Source organism: Mytilus galloprovincialis, chromosome 9 (assembly GCF_965363235.1).
Source record: "Mytilus galloprovincialis chromosome 9, xbMytGall1.hap1.1, whole genome shotgun sequence".
Taxonomy (NCBI): Eukaryota; Metazoa; Mollusca; class Bivalvia; order Mytilida; family Mytilidae; genus Mytilus; species Mytilus galloprovincialis.
This window is the reverse complement of record NC_134846.1, coordinates 42,286,679-42,301,265: the sequence shown is the minus strand read 5'-3', so window position 1 is coordinate 42,301,265 and position 14,587 is coordinate 42,286,679. Positions and strand designations below refer to the sequence as shown.

At 30.3% G+C, this 14,587-nt stretch overlaps 1 protein-coding gene across 5 annotated transcripts in view; it reads left to right on the top strand.

Annotated features, from left to right (window-relative positions):
- Positions 1-14,587, top strand: part of LOC143045029 (metallophosphoesterase 1-like) — a 35,735-nt gene that overhangs the window by 16,695 nt on the left and 4,453 nt on the right. For 2 of the 5 annotated variants that reach the window (XM_076217308.1, XM_076217310.1), the window contains exons 2-9: positions 1,894-2,084; positions 4,406-4,516; positions 5,244-5,406; positions 6,122-6,259; positions 6,917-7,057; positions 8,014-8,121; positions 9,373-9,423; positions 10,402-10,600. In XM_076217308.1, coding sequence (XP_076073423.1) covers positions 1,942-2,084; positions 4,406-4,516; positions 5,244-5,406; positions 6,122-6,259; positions 6,917-7,057; positions 8,014-8,121; positions 9,373-9,423; positions 10,402-10,600 — 1,054 coding nt within the window. In that variant the 5' untranslated portion in view covers positions 1,894-1,941. The remainder of the gene's footprint in view (positions 1-1,893; positions 2,085-4,405; positions 4,517-5,243; positions 5,407-6,121; positions 6,260-6,916; positions 7,058-8,013; positions 8,122-9,372; positions 9,424-10,401; positions 10,601-14,587) is intronic. The other 3 variants (XM_076217312.1, XM_076217311.1, XM_076217313.1) reach the window with 3 other exon arrangements.

Genomic DNA, 14,587 nt, shown 5'->3' with positions numbered 1-14,587 from the left:
AATTTCAGAAATTCTAGCTATTCTAATTCCTTAACCAAGTAATAATACTCCAATAAGTAGTTTGTATGTATTAATCATGCTGGAAAAGATATTTTGAAAATTTGACTTAGCCATGGTATTTTGACCCCCCTGCGGTATATTGAACCCCCTACTATAGACCTTGAATTTCAAAAATTCTAGCTATTCTAATTCCTTAACATAATCATAATACTCCAATAAGTAGTTTGTATGTATTTAGCATGCTGGAAAAGATGTTTCGAAAATTTAACTTTGCCATGTTATTTTGACCCCCCCCCCCTACCATGGTATATTGAGCCCCCTACTATACATCTAAAGACCTTTAATGCTAAAATATCTAGCTACTGTAACTCCTTTCCATATTTATTGTACTCCAATAAGAAGTTTGTATTTATTTTAGTAGCTTGAAAAGATGTTTTGAAAATTTTACTTTTTAGATTAACTGAGCCATGGTAATTTGACCCCCTCCCCCTTTTTTTACCATGGAGAATTAAAACTTAAGTCTACCATTCTATATAAATATTACAAATTTCAAAGAATTAAAGTGTCCAAGCTACATGGTCTAGTTATAATGCTTTCAGAAGTTTTTTGATTGAAATTTTGTTGGTTAAGACTTCAGAACACTTATACCAAGCAAATATTTTTCTTTTAACCAATCATTGAAAATTGACCTCCCCTTCTTGTATTAATGATTTTTAATATTTGATTAGCTTTTATACAATGTTAAATGTTTTATTAATCATCTAGAATTAAAATAACAGGGGGGTTCAATTTACCATGGGGGGGTTCAATTTACCATAGCGGTATTTTGACCCCGGGGTCATTTTACCATGGGGTTCAAAATACCATATGACACCGGAGATTATGTGGACCAAATTTTATAAAACTGTAAATAGTGCAATTTTTTTAATTTGGATAAATATACAGCAAAAATTAACGTTTTTTTCTCAATTCATGACCATTTGATAGATATGAGTCATTTCTGAATAAAAAGTGCATAATTTTTTTGAATACTCATATAATACAGAAATTACAAATTATTTAACAAAAAACAATTTGTGTTTATCTTTTATAACAAAAAAGTTATGTCTTTCTTTCGAAAGGGAAAAAAAGGCCATGAATCCGAGTTTTGAGCAAATATTCATAATTTCGACCTCATTTAACTCAAAAAGTAACACATGAAGGTATACTTTTTATTACATATTTGATTTAATCAGGTAAAAAATAGCCTATATGCAAATTTTCATCAACTTGTAAATACGGGATCAAAACTGTATTGTATGCCCTTAAATGCATTTTGTGTTTCAGAAAGATAAAATCTCTTTTGGATTTTGATGGGCATTTTTTTTCCTTCATGCATAAGGTGTGAAAATTAACTAAGTTGTGGTACAACTTTGAGATGCTCATTCAGGTAAAAAAACGGATTGTATTGTTGTGATTGTCCTTAATTGACATGGACAAGAGGTATCTTCACAACTACAGGTGAGTTAAAGAGTTTATCTGAGTCAGTGAGTGGACAGAATCAAAATAATTCAGGTGTTTGTTTATTTTTACACCTTCTGCAGAAAGGAAAAAAATGCCCATCAAAAACCAATCTTTCTTAAACACAAAATGCATTTAACTTTTATATATCTAGTGGATGCTAGGCATGGAAACTTTTCCAAATTCACAGGTAAGTCTGTACTCAGAGTAGTTTTATAAGACATAATGTATAAGACAAGTAAGAACACATACAAAAAATAAACAAAATAGATCGCTTTCTACTTCATTTTTGTGTATGACTTGGTAGCATTATATCCACATAACTTGCTTTTGACCAACAGACCAATGAGGAGGTGTTAAAGATATAATTTAAGAATTTACTTCTCTTTTTAGGTATTACATACACAAACAATGGTTTAACAGAATGTCCAGTTGGTTTAAATGGCAAGGAAGAATTTTGCCTGTGAATGGACACCCAAATCTATTATATTGACAATAGTTATTGGTACTGTGTTGTTCAATGAATGTTTTATTTACATCATACAGAGTTTCAGATGGCCTGATATTGGTCTAGATGATTACAGGTATATATGGATTACTATCTAATTATCACTGATATGATGTACATCATGTACATTTATAATCAATTAATGCTGTTTTACACCAATTTACTCACTCTTAGTTATATGGGGAGGTGGTCAATTTTGATTGGTTTAGGAAGCCAGAGAGAACAACAAACTTCAGCAGGAAAACTGGCAATCCTAGTTTATTTAGATAAGAAGTTGCTTACACCTGCTATGGGGTTTTAACTTACAACCTCTCTGTTGACTATTCTGACACCAAGTCCCTTATGTACATTTAGTCTTAGATGCATGATTTTTTTATTAGTTGTTAGTGGCTTTGAACTAGCTGTCAGTAGTTGTGAGTACTCTCAGATCTGTACTTAGTGTCTTTTTGTTGTTGGGATGTACAAGTACCCATCCATGTCCACATTTATTTGTAGTATTTGTATTTTTATCCATCTGATGAGTTTAGCCTTTTTCAACTGATTTTTATAGTTAGTTCTTATGTTGTACTGTTACACCACTGTCCCAGGTTAGGGGGAGGGTTGGAATCCTGCTAACATGTTTAACCCCGCCACATTCTGTATGTATGTGCCTGGCCTGTAATTCAGTGGTTGTCGTTTGTTTATGTCTTACATATTTGTTTTTCGTTAATTTTTTGTACATAAATTAGGCCGTTAGTTTTCTCGTTTGAATTGTTTAACATTGTCATTTTGGGGCCTTTTATAGCTGACTATGCGATATGGGTTTTGCTCATTGTTGAAGGCTGTACGATGACCTAGAGTTGATAATTTCTGTGATATTTTGGTCTCTTGTGGAGAGTTATCTCATTGGCAATCATACCACATCTTCTTTTTTATATGTACATTTAGCAAGGATTTTGCTGTTACCAGTTTAACTGGAAATTCTTTGTACTTCATGGTAACCTATCAAGTCAAAAAAAAGTAAATTCACAGTTATCTATACTATTAAACGAGAAGACCTCATTTTGTGTGTCGCTTCTCTTCTTTCCACAATAAATTAATCAACACACCTCTGTGTCCTATAGGTACAGTGCATAGTCACATTTGTCATCCATTCATATGATTATTCAGATTGAGTTGTCTTAGGAGAAAAACGAGAAAAAAGTTATCCGGATATTGTCCCGTCATTGGACGAAATTTTAAGTTAGATTGGACTTCCGGTTTGCGTTTTTCTGTATACTTTGAACATACATAATTTCATACTACGAATAAAGTGTATTTTCAGAATTTTATCTGCTATCATTTTTAAGTTTACTATCCACGGCGGTCACATAGTTTATTAAATAGAGAGGGTCTGTATACTATATCAATGATCACCATGGATCGATTAGTAAACTTATAATTGAAAGTAAATACGCTTTATTTATATAGTAATGAATGTCTATAATATACAGATAAGCGCTAAAATTATTCATGTGAACTTTTGATACCCTTTCTGAAATTCTCCAGTCATTAAATCTTTTATAAAATTCATTGATTACAAAAAAATAAGAAGATGTGGTAGGATTGCCATGTTGAGACAACTCTTCACAAGAGACCAAAATTACACAGAAATTAACAAGTATAGGTCACCCTTCGGCCTTCAACAAAGAGCAAAGCCCATACCACATACTCAGCTTCAAAAGGCCCCGAAATTACAATGTAAAACAATGCAAACTAGAAAACTAGCGGCCTTATTTATGTACAAAAAATGAACGAAAAACAAATATGTAACACATAAACAACCACTGAATAACAGGCTCCTTACTTAAATGTTCATAACATACTAAATGAATGTTCATATTGAAATTGATAGAAAACCAAAAATTGGAAACTTTGGGAAAAAAACATTTTCCTGTCCACAATGACCTATGACTTATGATACTTTTGCTGAAATTCTCCAGTCATTCTGTATGTTACAAAATTCTTCCAACAACACTTCACATACTTTAAACTACGCACTGAATGCCTGCGATTTCGCGGGTGTGTTCTAGTGTTATTTATACAACAGTCACTGTCAGTAATGAAATATTACTTGCTGCACTATCTAGACATCCAGATTGAAGCATCCAAGTTGTCAGAATTCTGAAATGTTAGATTGATAAATGACATGATCATATCTTTAAGAAAATAAACATATTTTTTACTGCAGTTGCGTGAACAAGATGAACAGATGTATGCTTTATAAACTTTCAGTTTTTCGTTTTATCCCTGCTCACAGATTTGGTAATATACAGTACTGCATTCACTTTGTCCATCCCTCCCTTTGTATGTCCTCGTTTAAAACCATATCTCTTAGAATATCAGAATTTGAAAATGTTTTAAAATTTTATTTTTAAGAAATTATGAAGAAGAGCAAGTTATTTTACTGGTATCTGATCCACAGCTACAAGGGTACCAGATGGAACCAAGGTTTCCCATAGGAGCATTTTCTAGATGGGACATAGATAGGTATATAACAAATTTTTTAATGTACCTATAGTAAAGTTATACAATATCAAGTGGCCAGGCTGCCACGAGTAAATGAGTCTAGGTATATTTCATCATTCATTCATTTGAAGTACATATACATATGTATATGGTAAACAGATTAAAATATGGCCTTTCCATATTGGCCTGATTATCATTCCCAGTCCTCTTAGATACTTTGAAAAGGTGACAGGTATTGGTAAAGATTTGTTCCTGTTATCAGTTATGCATGTAGTAAACATGTTATAAATGTAGTAAAAAAACACATTTAGTTAAAAATATTAAGATCCCTTTACACAATATAATAATGTGTTAAAGATATTTAGTTATAACAAATCTTTATGCAGCTTAAATCATGGAAACATAATATAACAATTCCGTACCAATATTCAACTGCAGAAAAGTTCAGATTGCCATGCAACTTACTCATGTAGAACAAACATCGGTAACTCAAAATTTGAAATATTAAAGATAAAAAAGAAATGATGATAAAAAAAATAGTATACCTGCATCTTCATTGATTTATAAAAAAAAACTTTTTCAAAGTTTGTAAATAGAAAAATCTTAAGAGAAAGAAGTAATCTATTGAGTACTGATAAATGGCACAATTTTTTTCTACTGATCTTGTAAACCAGTGCATTACATGTATAAGCCATCAACATGTAACATAATCTTGAATTTGTATAGCAGTTATTCTCATTTTTTGTAGATATTTAACCCGAACGTTTGGCTTAGTCTATCATCATGTAAAACCTGACATTATATTATTCCTGGGTGATTTGATTGACGAGGGTAGTACAGCTTCAGATGAGGAGTTTTATTATGCTTATCAAAGATTTAACGATGTGTTCTCACCAGCTCAATATACTAAAGTAAGTACATGTATAAGATCTGTAATTTCAGAAATTATTGCATGCATTTATTATTGCATTTTTGTCATTTTAGACTAATATGTCATTTAAATTTTTTGAGATATTGAGAAAAATCCTTTTTAATTCATATAACAAATTTCAAAATGCGAGTTTAACCTATTGCGATTATAACCCTCTCCCATTTTTCACAAAAATCAAAAATTCGCAAACATTTCTGAATTTACAGTGAAGTGACAGTATACAATTAATTGGCTTTTGCCCATATCTATTTTGTCTTAAAACCATGTTTACTAAAACATGTTTGCGACATTACAAGTGATCTTTCTAGTACAGATTCCAGATTATATTAATCTTTTTATTTATCAATAAAATAAAAGACAAACGAAAGACTAAAGTAATTTTACTATTATCAATAGGGATATAATAGGAGTGAATGTCCGTAAATGAAAATGTTTTTCACCCTTTTTTGTGTTTTTGACAAAATTTAAAGAAGATAGAATGAAATTGTAAACAGAAAAAATTATCAGATTTACAAGATCAACAAGAAAGATTTAGATGAATTCTATTCTAGTCTGCAATGTTGGAGATTGAAGAAGCGCATAACCTAGGAGATCAGCACATGTTCTAAAGAGCCTCTTGATCTTTTCTTTAAATATGATCAATATAATTGAATTTGATGTATCTTAATATTACATGCTTTCTATTTTTTAATTAGAAGATATATATTCCCGGTGACAATGATATAGGTGGAGAAGGCAGAGACTTCAGAACACATAAAAAAGAGGAAAGATTTGTAAAACATTTTGAAAATATGACTGGTGTGTCTACTTTTGGGTTCATAGATTACATAAAGGTATGGTTGTATAGTCACATTTTTTTGTTTGGTCATTATTATTTAAGCTGATTGTAGTTGTGTTGCAAAGCTAAGAATGATAAATAGGCCTTTTAACAACATGATTAAGGGGGGAATACTCATTCTTTTCTTTTAAATTATCTCCCCTTCAGGAAAGTACTTTATTTCCATTGTTTCAAATTTTTTGAATTTGTGATGTCAGAATTAACACCTATTAAATACTTGTACATGGAAAACATTCATTTTCATTGGGCATTGTTAGTACTATGAAATATTTTAATTCCCTGAATTTGTTTTTAATAGTTTATAAAATCATTTGCTAGTTGATGTTATTATTCCTTAAATCAACTTTATATAAAAACATTGAATCTCTCTTAAAGTAAACAAACTTGAAAAACAAAATTATAATTTTCAAAAATATATATTTTTAGAATATGAAAGACTCAAAAATATAAATGATATTAATAATATTCTTTGAAAATTACAACTTTATTTATCCCTTTCAATGATTTATTATACTCTGATTCATAGGTCTCAAAAGAACTTTACAAATTTCTTTTAAGCAAGCATTTCTAAAATCATGAAAACCCTTTGTTTAATTTAAGTTGACATAGTTGGTGCCAAATACTCTTTGAAATCTATATTTGTCCTTTACAGTTAGATATGCAGTTTCCTGAGCCAAGATTTCTTGAGAAAAGAATGCTTGCGGCATCATTTGGAAACAAACTTGGTCCTGGTATTCATATTTTCCTCACACACAACACTATTTTACCAAGAGATAAACCTTTTGTTATTTCTGTAGGTTTCAAGTCTTTGAGTACTATTTAAAATCTGTATGTTATGTGTACAGATATCAATTTTCACACATTTGAATACTGTGGATTAATATCTTTTTGTGGATTGAGGGAAACAAGTATTTTCACAGATGTTTGATTTCAGGATTTTGTCAAAGTCTGAAAAAAACCAATTTTCATTCATCGAACTTTAAGATTAGGTTAATCTGAACCTATGAAATTAGTGAAAAAAGTATGGAATGAATAATGAATCAACAGTCAAAATAGTTTTGACCAAGTTAAATAATTAAACGATTGTCATATTAGTCTCGAAAATTTTAATTGTTTAAAATTGAACTCAATGGAAAAAAAACATATTCAGATGTGTGAAAATGGATATATTGTAAACAATAATCTGGTGGCTGCAAAAACAAGTCTAATCATCTTACTTTTATATTCTAAACTTGCCTAACATATTCATGCTTTTTGTAGCATAAAGCAGCAAGGAGAACACTGCATGTATTTTACATGATTTTTTTTTTTTAAATGTTTGAATAATTTCACTTCCACAATATGCATATAAGTAATGTATTTATAATGTGTGAATATGCAAAAAAAATCATTTTTGTTTGTATATTTGCCAGTTGATTAAAACTTTAAAATCCTGTAAAATACATGTTGAGGTAATACAATTGTAATGTGACATACTTCTAATGCAACAGTGATATTTTAGATTGGTTAACTGTTAGTTTCCTTACTTATCATAATAAATTGTTTTGGATAAGAAAATTTTTCAAAACATTTTACCTTTTAATTCAATTTCAGAGATACCCTCCAAAATTTAAAATAAACTTGGCAGTATACCCTATGAATTTGACCTAAAATAATTGTACAAAACTGTTGCATTACAAGTATCTCTATCATCATGTTCATAAAAGGCCTCTTATTGATAGTTTTTAACATGAACCAATATAATTACAGAATCCAGAAGATATGGTGTGGGTGGTACGGCCAAGAAAAGCCTCCCCTGTCCATGTTTTGGTCAGCCATTTATCTGTTCTAGTCAGAGACAAAATGAGAGTTAATCCTGTAGGTTTTTCTCAAGAATAGAAAGCATGGTTGAATGTTGCTACATCACAATGCATTGTTGATTTGTTTAAGATCTATTTTATTCATTTGCTTTAATTTCACGGAGGAACCCATTAGTAGACTGTAAATATAAAGGGTTACTGTTTCCTAATACATTTTCTTTAGAGGTTACCGTTTGCTTAGTCTGCATTGACATCATATGCAGGAAAGCATCCCCTTAGGAATTATTTAAAAAAAGAAAAAAAAGTGCAAGTTAAATGTTAATGTGCAGATTTTTTTTAATCCGGTTGAAAAGTTGAAGCGTTGAAAACAGTATTTTGATTTCATGAATTTTTACTTTTCATTTGTAGTACCACATAAATATGGAAAACACCAAGTCTTGTAACTGAAAATGCACATTCTAATATCTTCAGAGCTTCCATTAATTACCTTAGTGAATAATTATTTACATATTTTATGCTGCTTTATGTTATTTTAGCATTTCTCATGTCACTTTTAAATATTTATGCTTCAATGTTAATTACTGATATCTTTTATTTATCTAATGTTTGAAATAAGAATATACATGTGTTTCTAACTTTTTATGGATAACTATGTTGAAATTATTTATGCTTGTTATTAAACTGCTACAATCCTTTTTACTCTACTTTTTGCAATAAAAATTGTTTGTTATTTGTCTAACGTTTTACAAAATAACGTACATGTGTTTCAAGCAGTGCAATAAAACATTTTTTGGATAACTAGAAGTTTTTTCACTTTTTACTCGGTACACGTTACCTGATCAAAATTTGTTGAAAACAGAATTTGTTTTATTTTCTATGCTAATCTTTTATGTTTGCCAAAACACAACCGTTATTTTTTTGTCAATATTTTTTTTTTAATAGTTTATATTCTTGTAATATTTGTTTCTATTATTAAGCTATTTTGTTGCTTTTATATTTGACGTTATATCACATATTTAACAAATTTAAGTTTAATTATGTTAATAGTTTTATAAGAAACTAATGTAAGATATTTTACTTAGAAAATTTAAAAGATGAAGAATTTTTATACTAGTTTCTTAAAAGATAAATAAAGAGCTGCTGAACCAACGCCTCTTATGTTTTGTGCAGGTAGAGTTCCCTTAAGTGGATACCAGATGTTTTATAGGGTTGTCAATAAAAGATGCAGTTTTCTTAAGAGTTGTTGTCAATGTAGCAGTATATAGTTTCTAAAAATTAAATATTATTAGTTCTTTACTTAATTTTGTAGATCTTGCAACAAGTCCGTCCTCACTTGATTTTCTCAGGACACTGGCATAAGGTAAGTTGTTGAAAAGTATTTTCAATTTGAATACTGCTTTACAAATACAAACTACACATGATCATAAAGGTGTAATACCAAGATAGAAAACTCTTGTCACCAGTCTTTGTAGATAAATAAAATGGCTTATACAATACATATATGTTTTAGAATATGTCATTTGTTACCCTATTTGTTTCCCTATTTGTTTCTAGTTAATGGTAATACTTGGTCACTGTCTTGTTTCCATATACCTGACATTTACTTTTATTGGTGAATTTTTTATTAACTTCCATGTAAGTTTTGTTTGCATATCAAATCTTGAAACAATTTCCTGTTATACGAGGCAACCTCAATTTGTTGATTCTTGATAACTGAGAGAGCCCTATTTAAAAAGGTTTCAACTCCAAATATGACAGCTGCTTTCCATACCCCTTTGATTGCAACTCACCTTATACAATTCTGATGTCTGTGGAAAAGGGTGTATTTTTTATGCTTTGTAACTATTCTATTTACTTCTATTCAGGATCAGCACATATTTATTTTATATGAGCTTTTCATCATTAAATTTTACTTAATGCTGTAACATTGCTGTTTTTGTCATAAACTTTTAGAAGGAACATATATGGGGTGTATTTTTATAAAGACAACAATCCCAAACAGTATTTGGAGAATATAAAAGGAACTCTGATTGCTGTGTTTAATTATGACATAACGATTTCAATCCGATCAGTCCTTCCGTTATAATTTTGTTTTTACCATGGTAGTGCTTTCAATTTTTTTTTGCAGTTTCTTTTCAATTATGAATGAAGGTGACAACACATCACAAAATGATGACTGAGCTTGATGAATAGAAAAATAAGAAGGTTGAAACAAAGACCATTTTTTCGGGAGGGTACAACATTACGTAGGGCATGGGATATTTAAGCTTTCTCACTGAAGGTTCTTTCATTTTAAAAACCTACACATTTTAAAATACTGTCTGATTGAAATTTACAGGCCACTGTATTTCTGTGCAATGATTGTATGAAAGATGACGACTCATCATGGAGTGTAAAACAGAGAAACATAGAAGACATGACAGGATGGATGGTAACAAATCTGACAGAGAAACCATTCTCCATCACAGAAATCATGGTACCTACATGTAGTTATAGAATGGGAGTGCCTCATATGGGATATGGTGTGGCTATAATTAGTAAGTAGACAAAGTTACACTCTAAACAATTGGTAAATATGGGGGAAATGACACTTATAAGTAGATAAATATAGGATATGGTGTGGCTATAATTAGTAAGTAGACAGGAAAAGTTACACTCTAAAAAATAGGTAAATATGGGGGAAATGACACTTAAAAGTAGATAAATATAGGATATGGTGTGGCTATAATTAGTAAGTAGACAGGAAAAGTTACACTCTAAAAAGTTGGTAAATATGGGGGAAATGACACTTATAAGTAGATAAATATAGGATATGGTGTGGCTATAATTAGTAAGTAGACAGGAAAAGTTACACTCTAAAAAGTTGGTAAATATGGGGGAAATGACACTTATAAGTAGATAAATATAGGATATGGTGTGGCTATAATTAGTAAGTAGACAGGAAAAGTTACACTCTAAAAAGTTGGTAAATATGGGGGAAATGACACTTATAAGTAGATAAATATAGGATATGGTGTGGCTATAATTAGTAAGTAGACAGGAAAAGTTACACTCTAAAAAATAGGTAAATATGGGGGAAATGACACTTAAAAGTAGATAAATATAGGATATGGTGTGGCTATAATTAGTAAGTAGACAGGAAAAGTTACACTCTAAAAAGTTGGTAAATATGGGGGAAATGACACTTATAAGTAGATAAATATAGGATATGGTGTGGCTATAATTAGTAAGTAGACAGGAAAAGTTACACTCTAAAAAGTTGGTAAATATGGGGGAAATGACACTTATAAGTAGATAAATATAGGATATGGTGTGGCTATAATTAGTAAGTAGACAGGAAAAGTTACACTCTAAAAAATAGGTAAATATGGGGGAAATGACACTTAAAAGTAGATAAATATAGGATATGGTGTGGCTATAATTAGTAAGTAGACAGGAAAAGTTACACTCTAAAAAGTTGGTAAATATGGGGGAAATGACACTTATAAGTAGATAAATATAGGATATGGTGTGGCTATAATTAGTAAGTAGACAGGAAAAGTTACACTCTAAAAAGTTGGTAAATATGGGGGAAATGACACTTATAAGTAGATAAATATAGGATATGGTGTGGCTATAATTAGTAAGTAGACAGGAAAAGTTACACTCTAAAAAATAGGTAAATATGGGGGAAATGACACTTAAAAGTAGATAAATATAGGATATGGTGTGGCTATAATTAGTAAGTAGACAGGAAAAGTTACACTCTAAAAAGTTGGTAAATATGGGGGAAATGACACTTATAAGTAGATAAATATAGGATATGGTGTGGCTATAATTAGTAAGTAGACAGGAAAAGTTACACTCTAAAAAGTTGGTAAATATGGGGGAAATGACACTTATAAGTAGATAAATATAGGATATGGTGTGGCTATAATTAGTAAGTAGACAGGAAAAGTTACACTCTAAAAAATAGGTAAATATGGGGGAAATGACACTTAAAAGTAGATAAATATAGGATATGGTGTGGCTATAATTAGTAAGTAGACAGGAAAAGTTACACTCTAAAAAGTTGGTAAATATGGGGGAAATGACACTTATAAGTAGATAAATATAGGATATGGTGTGGCTATAATTAGTAAGTAGACAGGAAAAGTTACACTCTAAAAAGTTGGTAAATATGGGGGAAATGACACTTATAAGTAGATAAATATAGGATATGGTGTGGCTATAATTAGTAAGTAGACAGGAAAAGTTACACTCTAAAAAGTTGGTAAATATGGGGGAAATGACACTTATAAGTAGATAAATATAGGATATGGTGTGGCTATAATTAGTAAGTAGACAGGAAAAGTTACACTCTAAAAAGTTGGTAAATATGGGGGAAATGACACTTAAAAGTAGATAAATATAGGATATGGTGTGGCTATAATTAGTAAGTAGACAGGAAAAGTTACACTCTAAAAAGTTGGTAAATATGGGGGAAATGACACTTATAAGTAGATAAATATAGGATATGGTGTGGCTATAATTAGTAAGTAGACAGGAAAAGTTACACTCTAAAAAGTTGGTAAATATGGGGGAAATGACACTTATAAGTAGATAAATATAGGATATGGTGTGGCTATAATTAGTAAGTAGACAGGAAAAGTTACACTCTAAAAAATAGGTAAATATGGGGGAAATGACACTTAAAAGTAGATAAATATAGGATATGGTGTGGCTATAATTAGTAAGTAGACAGGAAAAGTTACACTCTAAAAAGTTGGTAAATATGGGGGAAATGACACTTATAAGTAGATAAATATAGGATATGGTGTGGCTATAATTAGTAAGTAGACAGGAAAAGTTACACTCTAAAAAGTTGGTAAATATGGGGGAAATGACACTTATAAGTAGATAAATATAGGATATGGTGTGGCTATAATTAGTAAGTAGACAGGAAAAGTTACACTCTAAAAAGTTGGTAAATATGGGGGAAATGACACTTATAAGTAGATAAATATAGGATATGGTGTGGCTATAATTAGTAAGTAGACAGGAAAAGTTACACTCTAAAAAGTTGGTAAATATGGGGGAAATGACACTTATAAGTAGATAAATATAGGATATGGTGTGGCTATAATTAGTAAGTAGACAGGAAAAGTTACACTCTAAAAAATAGGTAAATATGGGGGAAATGACACTTAAAAGTAGATAAATATAGGATATGGTGTGGCTTTAATTAGTCAGTTGATAATGGAAGTAGGATACTCAAATAAGAATGTAGATAAATTTGATAAACAATGTGCATGCGTTATAGCCATGTTATTAGAAAATGTCAACAGGGATAATATGAAAAAATTATATGATTGCCAATGAGACAACAGTTACTCTCAACCCGAGACCAGATTTATAAATACCTAGAACATTAGCAACTTTAGGCAACTGTATGGCTTCTTGCGCAAAACCCATACAGCATAGCTTTAGTCAAATCCCAACTATCATTAGTGTGAAAAGAATCAAAATGGACAATCAGTTAGTACATGAGAAAAATCTTAAATCAGCATATTTTGGAGGTTTTCACTACAAGAGAACTGAAAATAATAAACAATGAGTCATTTGCATTTAAAACTCATCTTCTTACTTATGTTTTTTTATTGATTAAATTTTTGAAATGCAAAGTTTGGGCTTTTTTGGTCAACATTCTTTTTAATTTAATAGTTAAATTTATTATCTTAAATAAATTGTTTTGAAACCTGTCCTGATATGAAAACTGGCATGACTGATTGTAGAATAATTAGAGTTACATTATAATATTTAAGTGCTGTTTTTTTCTTATAATGAAATGAAAGGGATTATTAAAATATTTAATTTAATGTGTTGACCGTTCTAATTACATATAATTTGCGTGGTTGTGTTTTACTTTTCAATAAATTGAATTAGTTTTAATCCAAAATTCTTTACTGTAACACGCAGATAGGTTAATGCTGTTCGAGAGTAAATCGGCTATTTATTCATAAAAAAATTAATGAAATTTGAAATTATTTAGAAATTTGTCTAGAAACTTTCATACCCAGAACTTATTTTTATCATCCCTAATATTATCCAAAGTTTTAATTTCTGGTGTCTCAGAACCCTCCATCTGGTTGCCATGGTAACGGGCAGCATTCAAAGATGGCATGTGAACGTCCAACTTCAAGAGCCTGGCACACCCCATAGAACTAGGCAAATGAATAAAAATAAAGTTGTATTTGGTTGACAAATATGTTATCTTTCCCGTAACAGCTGTTTCATTCTTTAAATGTGCCCTTTTATAATAAAAAATAACAGAAGTGACATACAATCCAACCGTGGCCCCACCAAAAGTCAACTATTTTGCCAATTTTAGATATGTTATATTCATTTTAAAAACAAGAAACAGCAATCTTCGTATTCATGAGCTTTTCAAGAATAAATATGCCAAGTTATAAAGAGATCAATAAATGTTAACGGGGTGTGCCAATGCGATCTTTATAGATGAATGATATTCAAGTCCTTACTCGGCGACATTTAAACACTGAATT